At 39.4% G+C, this 23849-nt stretch overlaps 1 protein-coding gene across 1 annotated transcript in view; it reads left to right on the top strand.

The window, feature by feature from the left end:
- The window catches only part of LOC126418700 (coiled-coil domain-containing protein 86), a 38237-nt gene extending 16213 nt beyond the window's left edge, over nucleotides 1-22024 (top strand). Inside the window, exons 2-3 of the mRNA XM_050085596.1 lie at nucleotides 21431-21635; nucleotides 21720-22024. Of these exons, the coding sequence (XP_049941553.1) occupies nucleotides 21431-21635; nucleotides 21720-21809 (295 nt within the window). The 3' untranslated portion in view covers nucleotides 21810-22024. The remainder of the gene's footprint in view (nucleotides 1-21430; nucleotides 21636-21719) is intronic.
- The last annotated feature ends 1825 nt before the right edge of the window (nucleotides 22025-23849 follow it).

Genomic DNA, 23849 nt, shown 5'->3' with positions numbered 1-23849 from the left:
TTGGGCTCCATTTCAATCTTCTACAGAACCATTATTTCATTTTCTCACCACCAACTCACAACATATTTTACTTTCCAACCTAAATAGACTATCAGGCTACACCACAACTATGATTATTTTTGTTTGTGGGGAGTGCCCTATCATACCTTAACCATTAGTAGGGACAGAAAATACAGTGTCTCACTACACGTAATTTCACTTTTTTTATATTCTTTGTAATGTTTGTTATGGACAGCTGCAAACAGTTTCATGAACACATGGAGTTGTGTCATTGACATGTCCTGTACATACAGTACAGGACATGGCAATGACACAAATCCATATGTTCATGAAACTGCCAGGAAAGAGAGTCTGAAGAAGGTGAGGAGGAATTTCACAGACATCCTGCTCAGAATTGTAAATGATTGCAGAAGAGTGAAAACAAATTTTGCACTTTATGATCATGCAACAGATCATAATTAAAAAGAAAACTGTGAAGTAAGAAGAATGGTCCCACTGCAGCTGGTGTGTATTGCCTGAAGTATATGAGGGGAAGGGACACATTTCAACTATGGGTGCCTTTCAACAGTTTGAATTTCTCATGACTGGATCCTATGTTTAAATGGCCAACAAACAGAAAAGTGAAATACTCGGAAGACATGGTTTTATGTCAATGCAGTGTTGCACACGTACACACCATTGGCGGGTATATAAATGATTAGAGTTGCAATTCTCTGTGACAGGTAGAATGTCCACCAGAGTGCATTAGTGTTGCTCATATTTAGAGTTGTTCCAGGCCTATTCCAGTGTGTAAAGGAGTGTGAACAGTGTCAGATATTGAGTGATCACTGTGAAGGACATACAGGTGATGCATGCTCATGTGAGACAGTGTTATCAGCACCTGACAGAACTTGAAAGTGTCTCATTGTTGGTGTCCATTTAGCCAGCTGAGCAAATCATGCAGTACCCAGATTTGTGGGCTATTCACATGAGACAGTGGTTTGATAATGGACTGTGTGAGAACGTGAGGGAAGGTGTACGTGTCTAAGTTCCATTTGACAACATCTGACCGCGAGGCAGGATCGCCGTATTGTGCACCAAGTACATAATAGCTACTTCACATTTGCACCTGCCATCCAAGAGCAAATAATGGACTCCTTGCACCAGTCTTCGTGATCCTACACAATTGATCAGATACTAGCAGCAGTCGGACTAGAGAATTACCACCCAGTTTGTAGGCTACTGTTGACACCCTAATACAGAGGGCTGTATTTGGAGTAATGCCATGAGCAGGAGGCATGGAATCACAGTTCCATCGCTCCTGCCATCATGATATGACGAAGCATTTGGCTTACATTCAAGTCACGGGTGATTGTGAGATACGATACTCTTATATGACACAATAGTACGTCACGGACATCCTGCGATCTCACATGTTACCTCTCGTGTGACAGTACCGTGGTGTCATTTTTCAACAGGATGATGCTCAGCCATATATGGCATGCATCTGTTAACTGTCAGTACAATGTTGAGGTACCCCTATGCCCAGATAGCTCTCCAGATCAGACCCCAGTTGAATGCGTGGGCCCAGCTCAGATATCAACTCCATCCCAATGCCAGTATCCAGGATATCAAGAACCAGTTACAACAGTTGTGAGCTAGTTTGCTTCAGGAGAGGATACAAAGGCTTTATTGCCTGCTTCCCAACCAAACCAGTTCTTGCATCCTGGCCAGGCGTCTGCAGTGTCATACTGGTAAGTGGGCTCATACTTCCAAGCTCATTGTAAATCTGACTCAATTTGTAATCACTGAAATAACACCACATACCTCGACTGAAAAGTTTCATTTAGTTCCCTCTCCACCCACCCCCTCCCCCATTCTGGATGTTTCACATTTTTTATCATGCTTTTTAGATGTGGCTGAGGAAGAAACTGCAAAGGCCATGAAAGCAGTAAAAGATGGCATGTCTGATAGAACTAACACAGATCTATAAGGGTTGTAATATTCAAGAGTTTTGTGATAGGACACGCAATTTTCACTAAGACTTACATGTTCCTTAATTGCATCTAAATGCTTCTTATGAAAAACTAAATGAATTACTGTAATTTAACTCGTATTTATGGTCATTTGTATCCAACTGAACACACTTTAGTAAGTAAATGGTCACATTCATTATATTTTCGCTCTTACAGGAAGTAAAGAACTTTTCTCATGCAGTTTCTATCTTCTGTGGTACATTTCTCAGAATCAGCATAACATTTTGTTTCCCAGAAAATGGCAAGTATCTATCTTCCTCCCCTGGTGCATTTGAGTTAACAGTATGGGCTTAAACATTACTCAACAGTGAATTTGTGCAGCCTATTATTACTCTGTGAGCAAGTATTTGCTTAACTCGTATTGAATGCTGGAATGGAAACAGTGTCTCATTGTCTTATTCAATCTTGTTGAAGTTGGAAGTGTGTGTGCAGTATAGTTCAGAAAAAAGCCTAATTCAAGCAAAGTATTGAAGTGAAATTACAACAGTTCATGTCTCAATATGGTGAAAGTATTATTGACTGATGAAACATTGCTGTATTGAAAACTGTGTGATGTAAGGGTAACAGCGGAGAAGTCATTTAATGCTTAGCACAATGAGGCAACAGAAAAACACAAACTTCATGGTCTGGTAATAGGAAAAAGCTACAGAAAATGGTCCTAGAGGACCCCTCACACACACACACACACACACACACACACACACACACACCAGTTTTATTCGATATTCTGTGAAGAACTTCATACAGCTTTACTTTGTGATGACATTAAGGAACCTGAACCATACAAAATTTTGTGAGTTCTTAAAAACATAAAAAAAGGAATAGGAAAAAAGAACAGGCAAATATTTTCCTGATTCTTCCACATTAAGAAAGGACCATCAGCTGAAGCTACAAAAGGAAGTAAATGCAACAAATTAGATAGTGTGTACAGCTAAAAAAAGCCTCTCAATTGATGAAAGCAGATTCTGTTCAAATATGTATTGCTGATGTCATTGTGGGAACCTTGAAACAAGATGGCCCAGACAAAAAAAAGTTTGTAATAAACTGTGTGAACATTTACACACGTACATTTTTCCACCGTTAATAAATTGTCCAACAGATCTGTGGGTGTAATACAGGCTGAAGACATTATGCATGAAAATGTAGTACTCTTTGTAATGGGTGCTTCACCTTATATGGGGTGAGGGGTGAATCACTAACAATTGCCACCAAGAATAACTCCGAAAGTAGGCTAGGAGTTGAAAAGTTTGTGGAACAAAAGTTGCGGGGGCAGGGGGGGGGGGGGGCACAATATGAGGTTGGTTTTTTGTTGCTAGGTGGTGTCACTTCAGAGGTGTGAAGGTGAATTTTGTTTTTTTTTTAAATGGGGTGCTGTAGTTTGGTACTTATTTTCTGATAGCGGCTATCGAGACAGATCCATTGATGTGTAATAGTAAAGTCTTCGAAGGTCAACGAAGGGCACAAAGGTGGCGTGAATGACCATTTACAGAAGGTGTTCGAAGTGATGACCATTGGTGTCAATGCAGTGTTTCAATCTTCTTATCATGGACTGAGTGCTATACCTAATCACATCAGCACTTATCGAAGCACATGCTTTGACAATTCTCTCTCGCATATCTTCAGGTGTTGTTGGAACGTCTTCACAAACAATTTCTTTTACGAATCCCCACAAGAAAAAAATCCAGAGGCATCGAGTCTTGCGAACAAGCCAGCCATGACACATCTCCGCGTCCGATCCAACGATTTGGGAATTGTCTCTGCAACTGATTTCTAGCCATCAGCGAAAAATGTGCCGGACACCCATCGTGTTGATACCACATTCTGTTCCTTGTTCCTAAAGATATTTCTCCCAATAACAGACCTAATGTTTCTTGCAGGAATATGGTGTAGTTCCTACCATTAAGATTTCCTTCGATGAAATAGGGGCTATAATTCTGTCCTCCAGAATCCCACACCATACATTCACCGAATACGGTTTTTGGCGTGCAACTTGCCGCAGCCAACATGGATTTTCAGTTGTCCAATAATGCATGTTATCCAAATTAACATTTCCATGGTTCATGAATGTAGCCCCGTCAGTAAATAAAATCAAATAAATGAGTCATCCCTCTGAATCTGAAGTTGAGCCCATCGGCAGAATTCAATGCGGCTCATACAATCCGTACGAGTTAATTCTTGGTGGAAACTGATATGGGAAGGATGATATTTATGGTGATGCAGAACACAAGCAACACTACTCTGGCTCATGCCAGATTCCCGTGCAATTTGAAACGACTTAACACAAGGATCTCGAACCACAGTGGCAAGAATACCAACTTCTGTTTCCTCATTAGTAACTTTCCTTTGCCGGATATGTTTCCGATTCCTTAAAGACACATTTGTTCTCAATTTATCATACACATGTTTAAATATTCGACGTGTAGGGTGAGTACATTGAGGATATCTTTCAGCGTATAAGTCTATCTTTTAGCGTATAAGTCTAGCTCTCACTGAATTTCGTTGGCATTCTCTGTAAATGAGAAGCATATTGACTTGTTCTTCAAAGGAATACATCATTCACATTTGCTTGACTCAATGATAGTAGTCTTACAATTCCTATTAGTGTTGTACTGCAAAACTGTCGAATGGTGTTTACAAGTCAGTGGCACATTAGACAGATATGCCATAGTCGGCAAATACGAGGGGCGTTCAGAAAGTAAGCTCCGATCGGTCGCGAAATGGAAACGACTATGAAAATCCGATAAAGCTTTGCACAGATGTGTTGAGTAGTGTCTCTAGTATAACCCCAGCTAGCATCACGTCGCTCTTCTCATTTCTGAGCTCGCAGTGAGTGCGTAAAGATGTCTAGAAAATAGTGTCTGCCGCCAAGTACGAGGGCCTGGTGAGAAATTTCGCCTGAAGCTATGCAGCTAACATTACATAACTGTCGTGCTGTTTCTTCTTCAAGACAATTCTCAGCCGCATTCTGCAGGGGCAATGAAGATGCTCCTGCATCGTTTTCAAATGGAAATGTGAGATTAGCCACAATACAGTCCGCAATTGTCTCCCCCTGAGTTTCATCTCTGGTCACATGAACCGCTGTCTTTGAAGACAACATTTTGACACAGACAACGAGGTGTAGGCCAGCGTGGAGAATTGGCGGAAAGCACTGGCGGCTGCCTTCTATGATGAGGCTATTGAAAAGTTGGTACAACGCTATGACGAAAGTCTAAGTCAGAACGGCGACTACGTAGAGAAGTATCTGAAAGGTGTAGCTAATTGTTACAACTAAAACATTTCTGATGTTCACTGTGGTTTCAATTTGGCAATCAATCGGAGCTTACTTTCTGAACAGGCCTCGTATTTATCATTTGCATGATATATGAGAGAGCATTGTCAGAGCCTGTGCTTCGATAAGTGCCAAAGTGATAAGGAATACTGCTCAATCCATTATAAGAAGATTGCAGCGCTGTATTGGTACCAGTGGTCATCACTTCTGTAAATGGACGTTTGTGCCACCTTTTTGACCTTCGTTGATCTTCAAAGACGTTACTCTTACACATCATTGGATTCATCTCGATAGCTGCTATCAGAAAATAAGTACCAAACTATAGCATCCCATAAAAAAAAAAAAACTGACCTCCATATCTCTGATGCGACCCCACCTAGCAACAAAAAACCAACGTCATACGAAGTGTAATTGAAAAGTTTTAAGAATGGGCTTGTAATTGTACTGTGGTGGTACTTACATGCTACTGTGATGCGTCTCCTTCAAAATAGTCCCCGTCTGACTGAACACACTAACTCCAACAGTGTTTCCACTTTTGGAAACATTCCTAGAATTTTTTTTCCTGAAGTGTGTTAAGGATGCTCTGTGTTTGCCTGGATGTCTTCAATCGAGCCAAATCGCTTCCCTTTCAGTGAAAATTTCAGTTTAGGAAACAGGTAGAAGTCCGCAGGGGCCAAGTCAGGGGAATATGGTGGTTGTGGAAGCCCAGGAATTTTGAATTTGGTAAAAAATTCATCAATGGAGAAGGTACGATGAGTTGGATCATTGTCATGGTATAGCACCCAGTCCTGTCTTTCCACAATGCAGGCCTTTTCTTCTGCACCTTTTCGTGCAAACACATTTGTTGTATTCCTGGTTAATTGTCTGTCCTCCAGGGGTAAATTCATGATGCACAATAGCGGTAGAATCGAAAAAACATTGTCTTCACCTTTGACCGACTTTGCTGTGCTTTTTTTTTCGGTCGTAGTGAACTTGGAGTCTACCACTGTGAATACTGCACTTTCAGGATCACATCCATATATTCACGATTCGTCTCCTGTAATTACTCTTTTTAACAAATTTGGGTCATTTTTAGTCTGATGAGTCAGTTCTTGGCACACTTCAAGTTTGTATTGTCTCTGGTCACTTGACAACACTTTTGGAATGAATTTTGCCCACACTCAACACATGTTCAGATTTTCAGTTAAAATTGACTGAACTTAATAGAAACGTAAATTAACTTCATCAGCCATCTCCCTAATCGTAAGTGTAAGTCTACAATCAGAGTGCACTAAGTCGTATACTTTCACAATGTTTTCATTTGTTTTTGAGGTGGAAGGAAGGCAGGACAGTGGTTCATCTTCAAATGATTTGTGACCATTTTTAAATCTGTTGAACGAGACAAAAACATTTGAACAAAAGCATTGGACTGGCTCATACAATTATCTCCAAAAGCCTCAGAAGCTGATTTCCCAGTTTTAAAACAAAATTTCATACAAACTCATTGCTCCGTTTTTGCATCCCATTTTCATGCAGACAGAATTCATCATCAAGCCCTAACAGATCTGCACTCAACCATCTGCCACAACAAATTGAATAAAGGAAACACAGTTTCCTGTCACAGAGTGTTAACTGGACAAGGCAATGACTTACTCCCCACCCTCCATATAGATGCCCGTCAAACTAGTAAGTAGTAGCGGATCCACTCTTAAAACTTTCCAATTACACCTCGTATTATGGTCCCCGTTGTCCCATGCAACATTTGTCTCACAAACTTTTCAGCTCCTATCATACTTTTGGAGCTATTCTAGGTGGCAATAGTAAGTGACTCACCCTGTATAGTGAAGCTGCTGATTCACTAAAAGTGTTGTACAGTAAAATAGTGTTTGTGGCTTGTTTAGCTCAGGCCTTACACAGCATTGCAGAAAAGATTCTAAGTAAATTCAGTGATGCTGACAAATTTATTGAGGGTGCCAGAAAGGTATTTTTGGAACACCCCTTCACGTGTTGCAGCATCACAGTTTCTAGCTCATGACATGTTACCATCATTTTCCATTTCGACATGCTGGCAACTCCTGGATTAATGCCTGCTACTGTTACTATGAGAACTTCAACCAGCATTGTTGATTCATTTGATAACAGTGAATCAATTTGAGGCAAACTTTCATACATAAAATAAAATTTTGGATTTACTCTTCCTGCAGAAACTGTTTTGGAGCAATCAGAAGTGCTACTAGTGAAGCAGGTAGAGTAAGTGAAAACAGTTGTGAATAAATTAGAAGTTGTTTGTGTTAAAGAGGGAACAGATGTTTCTAAGAGAACGGAAGGTGTTGCAAAAATTGAAGCGTCTCATGCACTGTGTTTCATCTCACTGATTTTGTAGGGCAAAAAGTTCTCTCTTATCCTTATAGATGTAAATTCAAATGAAATTATCCATTTCATATATGCTGTTCTTGTGTCAGCTGAAATAAAAAGAAGTTTTGTTGGTTGACAATAGGCTAAAGTCCGCAGTTTAGCTTGCTTCTCCTGTGCATTTTGTTGTTAAATCTGTGCTTCATTAACATCAAGTGACCTGTTTGCCGGGAAAATTTCAAATTTTACGTCAAGTGACCTATTAATTTATTTTACAACAGAAATTTTACCTGACATTAATGTTTTTTACGGCATAATTTTCATGATATTGTACACATTTTTGAAAATTTTTGATCATAACAGCTTTTTTTGTGCATGTTATGGTAATTTTTAGCTCATAAAAATCCTAGCCCCAGTTATCAGACATCACTAAATTATCACTCAAAGTATAAAGCCACAAGTTTTCACTGCAGAAGAGGGATGTAGGCATTATGATTACTTTATTAGAAGTAAAAAAATATGAACTGGATTGATTTGCAAATAAAAATGACAGCTTGCTTAGATGTATGCCCAACGGCTGGGCTCAAGCTTGCAAAGCAGTTGGACTGTAAATGAAAAAGCTGAAATGGACTGCGCTAGAAAATTAGAAGTGGTAATTAAAAAAATATTCCATAGGCAAAATTTGTAACCTGAAATTTACTGAAATGTTACCACACCCTACCCCTCCCCTACACTTTACCATTCATGCTTTCATTAAGGTCCTCAGGCTGCAGTTCATTTAACAACATGAGTCAGTCCATGTGAAGTCAGCCAGTGGTCTGGTTCTTGACATCTCAGATTTTTTATAATTTTTTGTACACTTATAGTAATAGCCGTTGGCGTGAAATTCCCAAATTAATTTTTTTATCCTTTCACATATGAGTTATTAGGTAATTTTTAAAACTTCCAAAATTATGCAATTTTTGTTTCATTCTGAAATCTTAAAATCACCGTATCTCAAAAGCTGTTTGACTTACAGACCTAAAATGTGTACCATTTTATTCAGTTTCTTATAAGCTTTAAAAGTATAGTTAATGATATTCCTAACTGAATTTTCCCAGATGATGTTATTTTTTAATTTTGAAAATTTCAAAACTGAAATTTTGTTTTGGGGAGAATGTATGTTACTCGCACATTGTTTGTTAATGTGTGTGTCAAATTTCAGGACATCATTTCAGGTGGAACATATTAATAAAATAAGTTTTATTTCACTTGTAAGTGCAGCACCTTGTGCATAGTCTGCAGGACATTGGACTTGTTTCTGAGAAGTAATATGTCAAAAACCAATTAAGGCTGTCAAATCATTATTTTTTATTTAGTGCCAGTCAATTTATTACTTTATTAGAATTACACACTTAAATTCACATTTGGATTTTCTATGTTAACTGTGAAGATGCTTTAACATACACCACGATGACTTGTGCTCAAAAAACACTATGAATGATTTACTTAATTGCAGATGCATTCATTTTACAGATGCGTTGATATTTAGTCAATATCATTAATAGTGGTGTAGCTGTTCTTATATAACATGGTGTTGTTTGAGTGCCTTATAAAGAGAAAGTTTGTGGTCATCTTCAGCAAGGAAGATGTTATGGTGATCCACTAACTATCTTATTAAAATCTAAAATTTTGTGTTGCATTTTTCTTTTCAATTACAGTACCTTGTTCTCCCAAGCAGGAATGCCATAATTGATGTAAGAACACCTTCATTTCCTATATAATCTGAGGCTTGTTGCAGCTCTTCATCTGATAGTCTTGTTTTCCTCCAGTGGCAGCTGAGGAATTTAATTTAGAAGTGTGAATTTTTTATTACAGTTAATGTATCTGGTCTTCTTGATTATGAAAAAGAAAGAGCTGGTCCCCAGTGATGTGTAACAAAAGGTTTACATCTCCTTTCTCATGTCTGGATAGCACAGAAGCCATCCACCATTTGCTGTCGTAGGCACAAGCAGCAAGTCCTGTAATCTGTTCGGAAGTATCAGTATCCTCTTGAATTTTACAAACATCAAAATCCTTAAAAATCAGAAACAATTTTTGCTTTACCCTTTGCTTTGCTCATAGAAATAAATGTGCGATACTTCTGTGTCCCTGTGACTGCCGTGGCTTTATAAGAAATATTTGCCAAGCTCCTTTTTTTATGCTCCACGCTTATCATTTCTCACATAGAAGTGGGCATATATGCTTTACCCTACGCAAATAGTTGGAATGAAGTTAATGTTTGATCGTGTTGTGCTTCCACAACTGATTAATGTGTGTGTTAAGAAAACCACTTTGACTTATTTTATCTGCATTTATTAAGCAGTTGGTCTATATGAACATCCTGAGATGACAAAGTGACAAAAATGTGCCAGTGTCCTGGTTTGAAATGCTTAAATTCCCAATAAAACGTTGAACCATTCATGTCAGAATATGACAGGTACAATATTCCACTCTGTGGCTTGCACTTGGTGCATGTCACATTCCTCTGTGTGTCTTTCAACATTTTATTTGGTGATTAAGCATTTTAAACCATGACTGCCACTTTATCCCCTGAGCACATGTGCTTAAAGAGTAATGCACAAAGCAGCGTGGTCCACTTTCCCTTGCAAATGCTTTCCTAATTTTATCTCAACAATTTATCTCTACTGAATTAAATTATTGCCAATAGAATTGAACTAAAACTACTGTAAGTTGAACATTGTATAAAATGGAAAATGCATACTATCCCTTTCATTATTTATCTTAATTGTTATATGGCATAGTTTAGTACGATTTTAAAATGGTAAAGCGAAATGTGCTTAATTAGTACTTAATAATATCATTTTAACAATGGTGTAATGAACCAGCTTGCAAACCAACTGCAGTTGAGATATAGTCAGCAATACAAATAGCAGTAAAATAAATTTCCATATGATCCCTTTAGAATACCATCATGAAATTAGTCACACACCTTAACAAATAGTGTATGACTAACATAATTTTTTTCCAAAACAAAACATTATTCCAATTTAGAAATTTTCAAAATTTAAAAAGGTTTTAGTTTGGAAAAAGTTAGCATTTTAATTAATTTGGTCAAGCAGCACACATTTTTAAAACCTATAATAAACTGAATAAAATGGTATAAATTTCAAGTCTGTGTGTCAAATGCTTTTTGAGACATGGCCATTTTAAGGTTTTGAAATGTGGGGAAAAAGTACACAATTTCAGGAACTTTAAAAGTTACTAACTCACAAGTGAAATGCCCAATGATTTTTAACTTTGGATTTTATCTCCCACTTACGAGAAAAAAAATCGCAACACCAAGAAGGAGTTATGCGACATAAATGAAAGGTGGTGGGTGTGTTCCTACATGAAAATGGACATCGAAACAAATTTGCACCAGTCGCACAAGAGTGACGCTAGTAACACCACTGTGAGGTTGCAAATCAGATTTGCTTTAAATACATGCCGTAAACTATCGTAAGTGTTAGTTACCTCTGAGATTCGATGTAGTGAGTTGACAATAATCAAGAATGCCTTTAAGGCAAGAAAGACACCATTATCAACACCTCACTCAGTTTGACTGAGGTCATGTAATAAGGCTATGAGAAGCTGTATGTTCCTTCTGTGAATTGCTAAAAGACATGGCACGAAAGTTGCTACTGCACATGATTGCTGGCAGTGATGGTCACGAGAATGTAGGTCACAATACCAGGCCACAGACGGCCATGTGACTCTACTGAGAGAGAAGACTGTCTTGTTTGGCATGTGGTTCTGGCACATCGTGCTGAATCTGCAGCAGCAATTCGAACAGCAGTTGGCACCACAGTGAAACAATGGACTGTTACAAATCAGTTACTTCAAAGAGAGCTCTGAGCCAGAAGCCGTGTAGTGTGCATTCCACTGATACCACTGCCACCTGCGACTTGGGACTAATGACCTCAGCAGTTGAGTCCCATAGTGCTCAGAGCCATTTTGAGCCACCTGCGACTTCAGTGGTGTCGTGTGAGAGCTCATTAGATGACAGGGTGGAGGTCTGATGTGCTTTCTGATGAAAGCTGGTTTTGCCTCAGTGCCAGTGACGGCTGTGTGTTTGTTAGGAGGTGGCCAGTTTGGGGCCTACAATCAGCCTATCTGTGTGGTAGACACACTGAACTTAAGCTATGGTCTGAGGTGCAATTTCGTATGACACCAGGAGCACTTGTATGGTTATCCCATGCACCCTGACTGCAAATTTGTTCATCAATCTGGTGGTTCTACCTGTTGTGCTGCCATTCGTGAACAATATTTTAGGGGTGTATTCCAACAAGATAATGCTCTACATTGTGTTGACATCACCAGATGTGTCTCCAATCGAGCACATATGGGACATCATCAGACGTTAACTCCAGTGTCATCCACAAACAGCTTTAATTATCCCTGTATTGACTAACCTAATGCAACAGGCATGGAACTCCATACCAAAAACTTACTTCTGACACCTGAACAACACATTGTATGCACGCTGTATTGTAAGCATGCTGGTGGTGGTTACACTGGTTATTATTGTATCAGCATTTCACATTTGCAGTGATTTATCCTGTATTTACATTAACCTGTTGTCCGCCCCCGGTAGCTGAATGGTCAGCATGATGGATTGTCAATCCTCTGGGCCTGGGTTCGATTCCTGGCTGGGTCGGGGAATTTTCTCTGCTCAGGAACTAGGTGTTGTGCTGTCATCATCATCATCCTCATCGACTGTAGGTCGCCGAAGTGGCGTCAAATTGAAAGACCGGTACCCGGCGAATGGTCTGCTCGACGGGAGGGGGGGGGGGCTAGCCATACGATTAAATAAATAGATTAACCTGTTGTCTTTCAATGTTAATCATTTAAATCTGTTACCCAGACAAATGTATTCCCGAAATTTCATTACTCTACATTAATTGTATTTTGGTGCTGTGACCTTTTTCCATCAGTTTATTCTGATAGGTAGAATAAAATGACAAAAAATTAAAAAGGTCTGAATCATCAAGGTTCAAATTTATTCTTTTATTGGTTAATTTCACATGGAATGACCCACATACTATACACTGGTGAGCCAAAACAATTATGACCATCTGCTTAGTACTGTGTTTGTCCATGCTTGGAACATAAAGAAGCATGGGTTCTATGTGGAATGGCCTCAACAAGTCCTTGAAAGGTTTCTGCAGGTATGTGGCACCAGATGTTTATGCACGGATCACGCAATTCCCATAATTTACGGGCTAGTGGCCTGTGGGTGCGGAGCTGCCACCTGATATCGTCCCCATGTGTACATTGCTATGAGTTCACTTCCGTCTTCTGACATGGACAGTTGTCCCACTTGGGAGATGGCATCACCATCATGGAAGACATCAAAAATGAAGGGGTGCAGGTGGCACGCAATAATGTCCACATAGTCCACAGCTGTCATGGTGACTTAAATTACTCCCGCAGGTTCCATGGAAGCCTAGGTGGATGTCCTCATAGCACAATAATGCCCCAACTGGCCTGCAGTCATTGCATGATGCATGTTTCAAGCAGCCATTCACGTGGATGGCAGTGTATCCAAACATGACCATTGACAGCATATCCAAAAATAACCATTGATAACAAGAAATGTAATATCTCAGATCAGACGACACATTGCATTGTTCTACAGCCCAATCTCAATGATCCCACGCCCAGTGCAGATGTAATTGACAGTTTCATAGGGTTAACATGAACACGTAGAGGATCATCTGCTGCGGAACAAGTGTTCAACAATGTTCAGACATTGTTGAACATGAGTTTAACAGCAGGTAATCCTCTACCTGTTCCATGTTAACTCTATGAATGGTGTGCTAAGAAACATTTTGCCTGCACCAGTATGGCACTCTGTATCTTGTCAGATATGCCTATCCCGCTTTTACAGAGTGTGAACTGTGACCTCCAGTTTCTGTGGTAAGGTGTGGACATCCAACAACTTGTCATCTACTATTGATTTCACAATCCTTCCACCACTTTCCATAGATGCTTATGTCAGTAGCACATTAACTACCAACCAATTAACTTCGCTGTTTCCAAATTTCTTGCCCCCAGGCACTGGGCTGCGACAATCTGACCTTTTTTGAAGTCACGTGCATCAGTGGATTTCCCCTTTTGTAGCGCATGTCATCACTAGAATGATTTGCCATTTGCCTCTGCTCTGTATGCACACCTTCGTTACCACCTCAGAAGCCAGGAGCATCACCAAGTGGCATACAATCTCGCAGTGGCTTGTGGTCATAATGTTTTGGTTGAAAGGGTGTATACTTGGAGTCTAGTATAACACATAACTTGAAGTTCGACGTCATACCTTATGCAGATGGCACGTTCAGTATTTTTTATTTGTATATTTCAGCTATAGATTTAGTTTGTGCATTTTGTTTGTAAAATGTTTAGTTCTTGTGACTAGTGGCCTGGCTCTTGTTATTTACTTGGTCCATATTGGTGTGGTGGGTACAGCGCTTGTCGTCATTGACACTTTTTAATGAAGGTTTTGATGACAGACTAATCTGTAGCTTAGCTTGACGTGTAGGTTTAGTGTCAGCAAGAGCTTAAGTATGGTCTGCGAAAAATTTAAAACGTCGAGCTTTTATTCGTTTTAAATAATAAATTCCTTGTTACGCGGGCGGTGCAAAGCCGCGGCCCAGTTAAGTAGTGCCAGGTGCTGATGGCCCGGGAGAGGGTAACGATCGATATGACAGGATGGCACGAGCCGGTCAGTCAATCGAACGCTTTCTTTTATCTTGCTCGGTGGTGTCAGTGATTTTGTTTGGCCTTTAATGGTTCGACGGCATCTGTAGGTTCACTGACTGTCAGCCCGTGATATTCCCATCAATTTATGACTTACATAAAAGATGTAAGTACACATTTTCTATGTTAAACTCTTTTAATCAAAACTAAGTATAAAGCTAATATAGGCATCAGGATACCTTTGTGTGTGTGTGTGTGTGTGTTACAAAAAGTTCACAACAGTTAGATATATTTCATTGACTACCTAGTGAGAGTACCGCATGACATAGCGATATGCAATTAAAAATAAACATAGTCAAAGTATATTTATTTGTTATTATATTAGTTATTTATTTTGTTACGAGAAATACACAATACGTACACTTTTGCATGTTATGCTTACATTCGATTGTATTTCGGTTTTATTTTCGGATACGGCGCATAAGAGAAAACACGATAGTAGTTACATTAAATTCGGATTAATGGAGACATAAAACAGTACGGTACGTTAAATGCGCAGCCGTTCTCACGAACAATTCCTCAGTGTCAGCGAAATTAAAATTCCACTTCGAAGCGGTCCTTTCTAATTTCTCTTGACTGACCACCACAATTCTATAAAGGAAAATTAGATAATCTGAAAAAGAAACATGGTACAAGATTTGCGTCATCGGAGAAAACATCAGTAGCGTCGCCTGTGACATGAACGAATGGCGCTCCAGCACAACCATATTCGTTCCAGCGGCGCTAATAAAACGGCATTGACAACGCATTTGTATCATACGTCGCCAGGCGCTACCTTCAAAGACTCTTCCCGCGTGCCTCAATAATACGATGAATTTGGCCATAAATATGGTAAATGTTGTCAAAAGCAGCACCTTAAATATACGCCATTCTGTGCACTGAAATTGACTCCTACCTTAAGATCCTTCTCTTTTACACAGCAGTTCGCTGCATGTCGAAAGTCAACATGCTGGGAAGATTATATTATTAACTCAAAGGAGAGGTTGAGTTGTTTCAAGATGAGAAAAAAAGTGGAAGACTTACTAAAGAAATGTTCTAAACTGCCATCTCAGACGCATTTGGTTTATGTTGTGGATATTTCCACACACTTGAATAAGTGGAACTTGTAATTGCTAGATTCTGGAAACAGACATTTACAACATGTGGCGAATACACTTATCTATGAAGATAAACTTCGTGCCTTTATTTAAACTTAAGTTATGGATAGAGAAAACTGATAAAAAAACTATTCTGCATTAATTACATTAAAAGCGCGCATTTATGACAAAAAGTATGACACAATTAGGGCAACGGCACAAGAAAACCTCAGCAAATGTTGGCTGATGAATTCATTCATTGCTTACCAGGATAGAACAGAAGCTAACATACACCAAAAACTGATTCTCAACCCTTTTAGCACCAATGCTGGAGAAGTTGCAGAAGAAATCCAAAATAGCTAATTCAATGGAAACTGTAAGGATGCATTTGAATCCGATTCCCTTGAGCAGTTGTGTAAAAAACCGCTTTCATGCACTAAGATCTGAGTTATTGCCTTGCGCTATATTATGCTATTTATGCGAACAAGGATGTTCTGCTTTGCTGGTAATTAAAAAATTTGAAAGTAAGTGATCATATGTGTGTAGCTTTGAGCATAATATAAAGATGGAAAAAATGTTAGTATACCATTTAGAGGTTTCTAGTTCACTTAAGATTTATTGTTGCAACAGTGCATATGGAGAACATGAAATGATTACGTTTACAGATCAGTAGCACAAGTGGGTCGAAACACCCATATTAGTACATGGCGTAGCCTCCATGGGGGACAATGCAGGCATTGTCTCTGGCACCCACCCAATCGTACAGATGGCGAGTACTGTCTTTGGATACTTTATTCCACACCTGCCAAACCTGCTCATGTAGTTCTGTAAGAATTGTCAGTTGACAAGTTGTCCGAGTTACTTCTCATCCCGTCATATTCCACACATACTCAATGGGAGACAGGTCTGGAGATTCTGCTGGCCAGGGAAGGAGCTGCACGTCTTGCGGAGCACATTGAGTTTCACGGGCAGTGAACAATACATCACCTTCTTGTTGCAAGAACAGGAAAAGAACGGGTCTAACAACATTTTCCAGTACTGAGTGCTGATTAGTGTCCTCCCCAGAACCGCTAAAGGTGAATGAGAGTTGTAGCTTATTGCACTGCAGACCATGAGGCCTGGGGTGGGACCAGTGTGTTGGACAAATGCACTCGATGAGACAGTGCTCACCACACACAGTCGAGCTGTGCATGTCAGTGCTGTGGCATCAGTGGAAGACAGGTTAGAGCTGTGTGTGCCTGTAGTCCCACTATTTATAACCGGTTCGCAATAGTTTGTGTTGACACATCTGGGCTCACAAGCCCTCATCTGTGCTATGGTAGTTGTACTATCTGCCACCGCTGCCCTTAGAATACGACACTAGGGCGGGCATCTGTGCTGCATGGGTGTCCAGGACCTCGTCGTTTGAAGGTACTGCTAATAACATCTCTGCCCTAAAACACCTGTTAATTTTGTAGGATGCATTATTAGCATCTTCAAATATTGAAACTGTACAGCAGACATGCAGTTTTCTCAGTAACTTGTAAACATAAAGGATTTCGTGTGTCAAAGTAGTCAATACAGCTTAAGAGAAACAGGTTATTGCATCTTTCTCTATAAGAAAATCTACTTCCTAAATAAATGGATTGCTTGTCCAGTGTGACTGAAAACCTGAGCTCTGTGACATACCCACTACTCATTTCTAAAATGGTCCATAATACCACTGGCTTTGACCTTGTGCCAACTGTGCCATTTATTTTTATCCTGCTCACAGCAAGGGTTCTCTCTTCCCTCAGTTTCCTGATTTGCTGGAATAATTTGCATGAGGCAGTGCTTTTCTTTGCCCCCCCCCCCCCTCCCCCCGTGTCCAGAATAACAACAGCTAGTACACCTATTTTCCTGTTTACTGTCAATTTCCTCTGTTCCTTAACTTTACAGCTTGCTTACTCATCACATAACTCTTCTTTCATTGATCTACCATGATTAAACTGCCCAAGTTATGTACGGAATTTATTCCACTCTCATTTCTGATGGTCAGTCCATTGGGCCACTTGCTTGCAGCTTATACTTTCACACCGAACTTTTTCACTTGTTTGCCAGTCGAGTTTGTGGAGTCATGTATGCTTTATTCTCTGTTTCATATAGTCTTAGAGTGGTCATTCCATTGCTAACTGACTGGTAAAGCACATTCCACCATGTACACCAGTGGCAGTGAGAGTTGCACTCCCCCCCCCCCCCCCCCCCTATAATTCAAGTATGCAGACTCGCCAGATCATCATGAGTATTGTTGGTGCATGGGCTTTCAGACTAGGACATTCTCTGCTCTTCAGACATCCTCCATCAAATAAAAATGTAAATTTCTCCATCTCGTGTTCACATTTTTGTCACTAATCTGTAGGGGCAGCTTACTTTTTAGTCTTCTTAAAATGTGTGCCTGGGGCAAACCCTCATCCCAGTACTTTGTTTTATTTGCATGCTTTTCAAAATACTGTTGCAGGCTCCCATTCTTTTTGTTGTGCTGTTCAGTACTGAATACAACTTCATGTAGTTTTGTCCCATACACCCCTCCCACCCACCCACCCCCTGGTACTTTTCTAAAATGCCTCATTCAGACTTCTCATATGTTGCATTTATTTTTGGATGCTTCTGTAGTATGCAAGGCTTCATCACTTTGCATATAAATCCCAATAAATTTGAATTTTTGCTCATATGTCCAACTTTGTGATAGCACACTACCGAATGATTTGATAATGGTACTGTGGTCTCTTTCTACCCTGGCACATATGTGTGAAATGGTCATGACAAATATTATTATCCTCCACAAAATATGCTGAGCAATAAACATTTGCCCCCATACAGTGGTGTACTAACACATGATGGAACCACAGTAGTCTTTGCAGATAACACTAATATTCTAAGTAAATCACCCACTGAGGAAAATCTGCAGGAAAATAGAACATTGTTTATGTGTAGTTTAGTAGAGTGATTCAGTACCAATAGTGTCATCATAAATTCTGAAAAAACTGTTGCAGTTAACTTTCACGCCATACAAAACTTCCAGCCTGCGAACCCTTTTTCCACCATTGAAGAAAAAAATTTCTCAAGTGTGAGTCCTACAAAAATTTTTAAGCATACATTTGCAGAAAGGTCTAAAGTGGACGATGCACTTCATCAATCTCAATAAAATACTCAATACTCTTACATGTGCTTATGCTGTTAGGATTCTCACTAAAAATATGAGCTGCTTATTGATGATGACAGTGCACCATGGTAGTATACAGTCAATACTGGTACATGGAATATTTTTTTTGGGGGAAGTTCCACAATTTCAAAAACAAAATTAAAGTGCTGAAAAAGATTTATCAGGGGTTCCTGTAGATGTTTTGAAATATTAATTTTTATGGAAGAGAGCACCTTAAAAAAGAAAACATTGTGAAACTTAATTATGATTTACACTCATATAAACATGACATAAGCTTAACACCGACACAATAAGTACAAACGTATGCGAAAGAAGAGTGCACCGTACTAGAGTTCCGTTATATAACCACACGTGACCTCTTACTTAAAATGCACATTGACTTGAACTACATTTTGGGTAAAGTTAAAAAGTTCTTTCTTGACTGTTGCTTCTACTGTCTCTGATTTTTTGGAATATCTGAATAAGTAAATATCATTAATCAAAAATAGTTAATTATGTATTATAATAATGAAAACAATCAATTTTTGGCAAAGTAATTTAATTTGATAGATAACAACTATACTCTCCAAGCAGCGACAGAACACACACATAAAAGGGGGTTGTAATTAGACAAGCTTTCGGAGTCAGTGGCTCCTCCTTCAGTCAGAAGGGTTGAAGAGGAAGGTTGTTTTATGTGTGTGTTCTGCCGCCACTTGGTGAGTAGATTTTTTTTTATCTGTCCAATTAAATAATTGTGTATTATGTTACTTTATATTTTAACCTGCTTCAACTGTATTAAGCATTGAATCTCATATTATAAGTATTGGTGTCATATGTACAAGCAGTGTAATATGTCAGTTTATATTATTATGTAAAATCAAGCAATGGAAAGTGCAGGACATTATAAAAACAATAGTATGAAATGAATAGATTGCTACTCACTGTATAGAGATGTTAGGTTGGGGGCAGGCACAACGAAAAGACTACATTACATTTAAGCTTTCAACCAAAAGGCATTCTTCTGAAATAGAAACCACACAGATTCGCACAAGCACAACTCATCCACACATGACCAATGTCTTTGGCCATTCTGGCTGGACTAGGGACTGCAACTTTGCCTGATGAGAGAAGCAAAAAGGTGTGGCCGAAGGGGGTAAGGAGGAGGCTTGGGGTGAGTAGGGAAAGGGGTAGCTGGATGGGGATGGTTGAAGGTGTAATGCTTCTTGTGGAAGCAGACAGGGACACGGTGGGCACAGGGTAGGGCTGCTAGATGTAGGCGGTAGATTTGAGCAGAGGGGAAGGACCGGGACTAGTGAAAGTTGAGACCAGAGGGTTACGGGAACATAGGATATATTACCAGGAGAATTCCCAGCAGTGCAGTTTAGAAAAGCTGTTATAAGTAGGAAGGATAGTGCGTAGGATTCCTCATTTCAGGACACAAGAGTTAGTCAAAACCATACCAACTATCCTCCTTCCCACCCCACCCACAGTGGTCTTCTACTGCCCACCAAACATAAGCCATAACCTTGCTCCCAAACCTTGCCTCATGGCTTATATCCCTTCAATAGACCTAGATGCATCACCTGTCCCATACATCTTCCTACCACCACCAACTCCAGCCCAGCCACAGGCAGCACCCATCCCAACAAATGCAGAGCTACCTGTGAAAGCAATCATTTCCTCTACAAACTAAGCTGCAAACTGTGTGCTGTTTTTTACTTGAGCATGACAACTAACAAGCTGTTTGTCTGCATGAATGGCCACTGCCAAACTGTGGCAGAGAGACATCTAGATGACCCAGTTATTGAACATGCTGGCTAAAATGATGTACTTCACTCCAATGACTGCTTCAAAGTCAACACAATCTGGATCTTTCCTACCAGTATCAGCTTTTCTGAATTTCACATGTGAGAACTCTCTGTGCAATATCTGCTACACTCCAGTGCTACACAACTTCTGTTCCACCTTGGTCGTTTTCCTATTCTCTACCCCCCACCCCCTCCCCCCAAACCTCGCTGCTACACCTGGCAGCTCCACCACGTTCCTGCACACTCCCACAAGCAGCACTACACCTTTTCCCACCCCTGTTCTGTTATTCCTTCCCCTTGCCACCCCATTTTTCTTCCTTACCCCAACTACCCATACCAAACTGCTTCTCCCATCAGGTGAAATTTCAGTCCATAGTCTGGCCACAGTAGCTAGAGACATTGATGACACGTGAGAGTTGTACTTGTGTGTGTGTGTGTGTGTGTGTGTGTGTGTGTGTGTGTGTGTGTGTGTGTGTGTGTTTTGTCTACTTCAGAAGAAGGCTTTTTGGCCAAAAGCTTAATTTTTTAGCAGCCTTTTTGTTGCGTCTATCTGTGACTTATCATTTCCACTATAAGGTGAGTAGCAATTTATCCTTTTCATAATATTGTCATTATTGCATCCTGGGCTTTTCATAATATGATGTACTTTGATTATGTGGTGTCATGTAGTTACGATGACTACTGCAATCATCATTTAATTGCATTTACCCTTTGTCCTATATCATATGTACAAACAATGTACTAAAAATGATTTTGTGGACCAATTAGTGCTATTAGTATTACCGAATTAAAATGTGTCGGGTTCGAGAAATGGCTCAGCATAAGGTTTTAATCTGACCCGAAGTTTCAAAAAGATTTTTTTCCTAGTAATGCAGTTTGTATGCATAAATATTTCATTTTCTTCAGTTTTCATACAGCAATGGTTAAGTTAATTTCAATTCTTTAAAAAAAATTTAAAAACCACACACATGGTAATGTGATTTAACTTGTTTCAATAGAGCTTCATCTATTGTGAAAACCAGAGGTCTGCAATTGTCTCTTGAAAAGAGACGTGCATTACAAGAGTCTATCAAACAAACAAGAGAATTGTCAAAAGCACGCAAAGAACAGTTTTTGGAGGAAAAGAAAGCAAAGAAACTGAGGCGGAAGCTTAATCTTGAAAGACAGGAGGCAAACAGAAGGAAATCTGAAGTAGTCCAAGTGGTAAGATTCTAACTTGAGATGTAACTTGTAGTTGCACTCTTCTATTGTAATTTAAATAAATTTAATGGAACACGAATTTTTCAGATCAAGAACACAGCTAAAATAAAGAAGATGAAGAAGAAGCTTCTTAGGAAGATAGAAAAACGAGACACAACAGAGTTAATGAAACATTAATACTCCCCATAACTTTTATATGCTGTAGTGCGTATGAAGATGATGCTGATAAACGATGATGATGAAAATGATGATGATGATGACGACGACGATGGCGACGACATGTCTGCAGTGCTCCAAGTATTGGGGTGTTGGCCTGGCTATGAGGAGTCAGCAAATACTTTTAAGTTGTAAATCCTGTTGTTATATTCAATAAAATGATATTTTTATTTAAAGTTTCATTTTTAAAATAAAATTTCACATCAGTATACAACTTTTAATGTCTGTGTGAGCTGTACTTGGTATGTGGATTAAAAAATCTTTGTTTTATTTGGTAATGAAACAATAAAAAAAAATCAGTAAAAATAACTAGAAGCATAACTGAAGAAGCATGACACATCTTAGTGATACAGAAAATAGATTGCATATTGAGTTGTTGTTTTCATTTGCTTTAATTTTAATAAATTCTTTTCTTCAGCAAAGGCTTTTTTTTGAGTCGTCTGTCTTCTAACTGGTTAGATGTGGCCCATCACGAATTCCTCTCCTGTGCCAACCTCTTCATCTCAGAGTTGCGCTTGCAACCTACATCCTCAATTGTTTGCTTAATGTATTCCAATCCCTGTATTGCTCTATAGTTTTTGCACTCTACAGATCCTCTAGTATCATGAAAGTAATTCCCTGATGTCTTAACAGATGTCCTATCATCCTGACACTTCTCATTGTCAGTGTTTTCCACATACTCTTTTCCTTTCCGATTCAGTGCAAATCCTCATTCCTTACCTTATCAGTCCACCTAATTTTCAACATATGTCTGTTGCACATATCACAAATGTTTTGATTCTCTGTTCCGGTTTTCCCACGGTCCATGTTTCACTACCATACAGTGCTGTGCTCCAAATGTACATTCACAGAAATAAGGCGTATGTTTGACAGCAACAGACTTCTCTTGGCCAGGAATGCCCTTTTTGCCACTGCTAGTCTGCTTTTGATGTCCTCCTTGCTCCATCCCTCATTGGTTATTTTGCTGCCTAGGTACTAGTGTTCCTTAACTTCATGTACTATGTGACCGTCAGTCCTGAAGTTAAGTATCTCGCTGTTCTCATTCCTGCAACTTCTCATTACTTTCTTCAGTTTACTCTCAATCCAAATTATGTACTTATTAGACTGTTCATTCTATTCAGGGGGTTGTATAGTTCTTCTTCACTTTCACTCAAGATAGTAAATGTCATCAGTGAATCATATCATTGATATCCTTTCACCTGGAGTTTTAATTCCACTCCGGGACCTTTCTTTCATTTTCACCATTACTTCTTCGATATACAGATTGAACAGTAAGGGCAAAAGGCTACATCCTTCTCTTACAGCCTTTTTAATCTGAGCACTTCATTCTTGGTCGTCCCCTCTTATTATCCCCTTTTGGCTCTTGTACATATTGTATATTACCCGTCTCTCCCTATAGCGTACCCCTGTTTTTCTCAGAATTTCAAACATCTTGCACCATTTGACCATGTCAAACGCTTTTTCCAGGTCGACAAATCCTATGAACATGTCTTGATTTTTCTCTAGTCTTGCTTGCATTATCAACCACGTCAGAATAGCCTCTCTGGTGCCTTTACCTTTCCTATAATCAAACTGATCATCATATAACACATCTTCAGTTGTCTTTCCCATTCTTCTGTATATTATTCTTGTCAGCAACTTGTCGTGATTTTTCTCTAGTCTTGCTTGCATTATCAACCACGTCAGAATAGCCTCTCTGGTGCCTTTACCTTTCCTATAATCAAACTGATCATCATATAACACATCTTCAGTTGTCTTTCCCATTCTTCTGTATATTATTCTTGTCAGCAACTTGGATGCATGAGCTATTAAGCTGATTGTGTGATAATTCTCTCGCTTGTCAGCTCTTGCAGTCTTCGAAATTGTGTAGATGATATTTTTCCGATTGTCAGATAGTATGTCTCTCAACTCATACATCCTACACGCCATTTTGTTGGCACTTCCCCCAATGATTTTAGAAATTTTGATCGACTGTTATCTATCCCTTCTGCCTTATTTGAT

This window comes from Schistocerca serialis, chromosome 9, assembly GCF_023864345.2.
Source record: "Schistocerca serialis cubense isolate TAMUIC-IGC-003099 chromosome 9, iqSchSeri2.2, whole genome shotgun sequence".
Classification (NCBI taxonomy): domain Eukaryota; kingdom Metazoa; phylum Arthropoda; class Insecta; order Orthoptera; family Acrididae; genus Schistocerca; species Schistocerca serialis.
The sequence above is the reverse complement of the archived record's forward strand: the minus strand, read 5'-3'. Positions and strand labels throughout refer to the sequence as shown.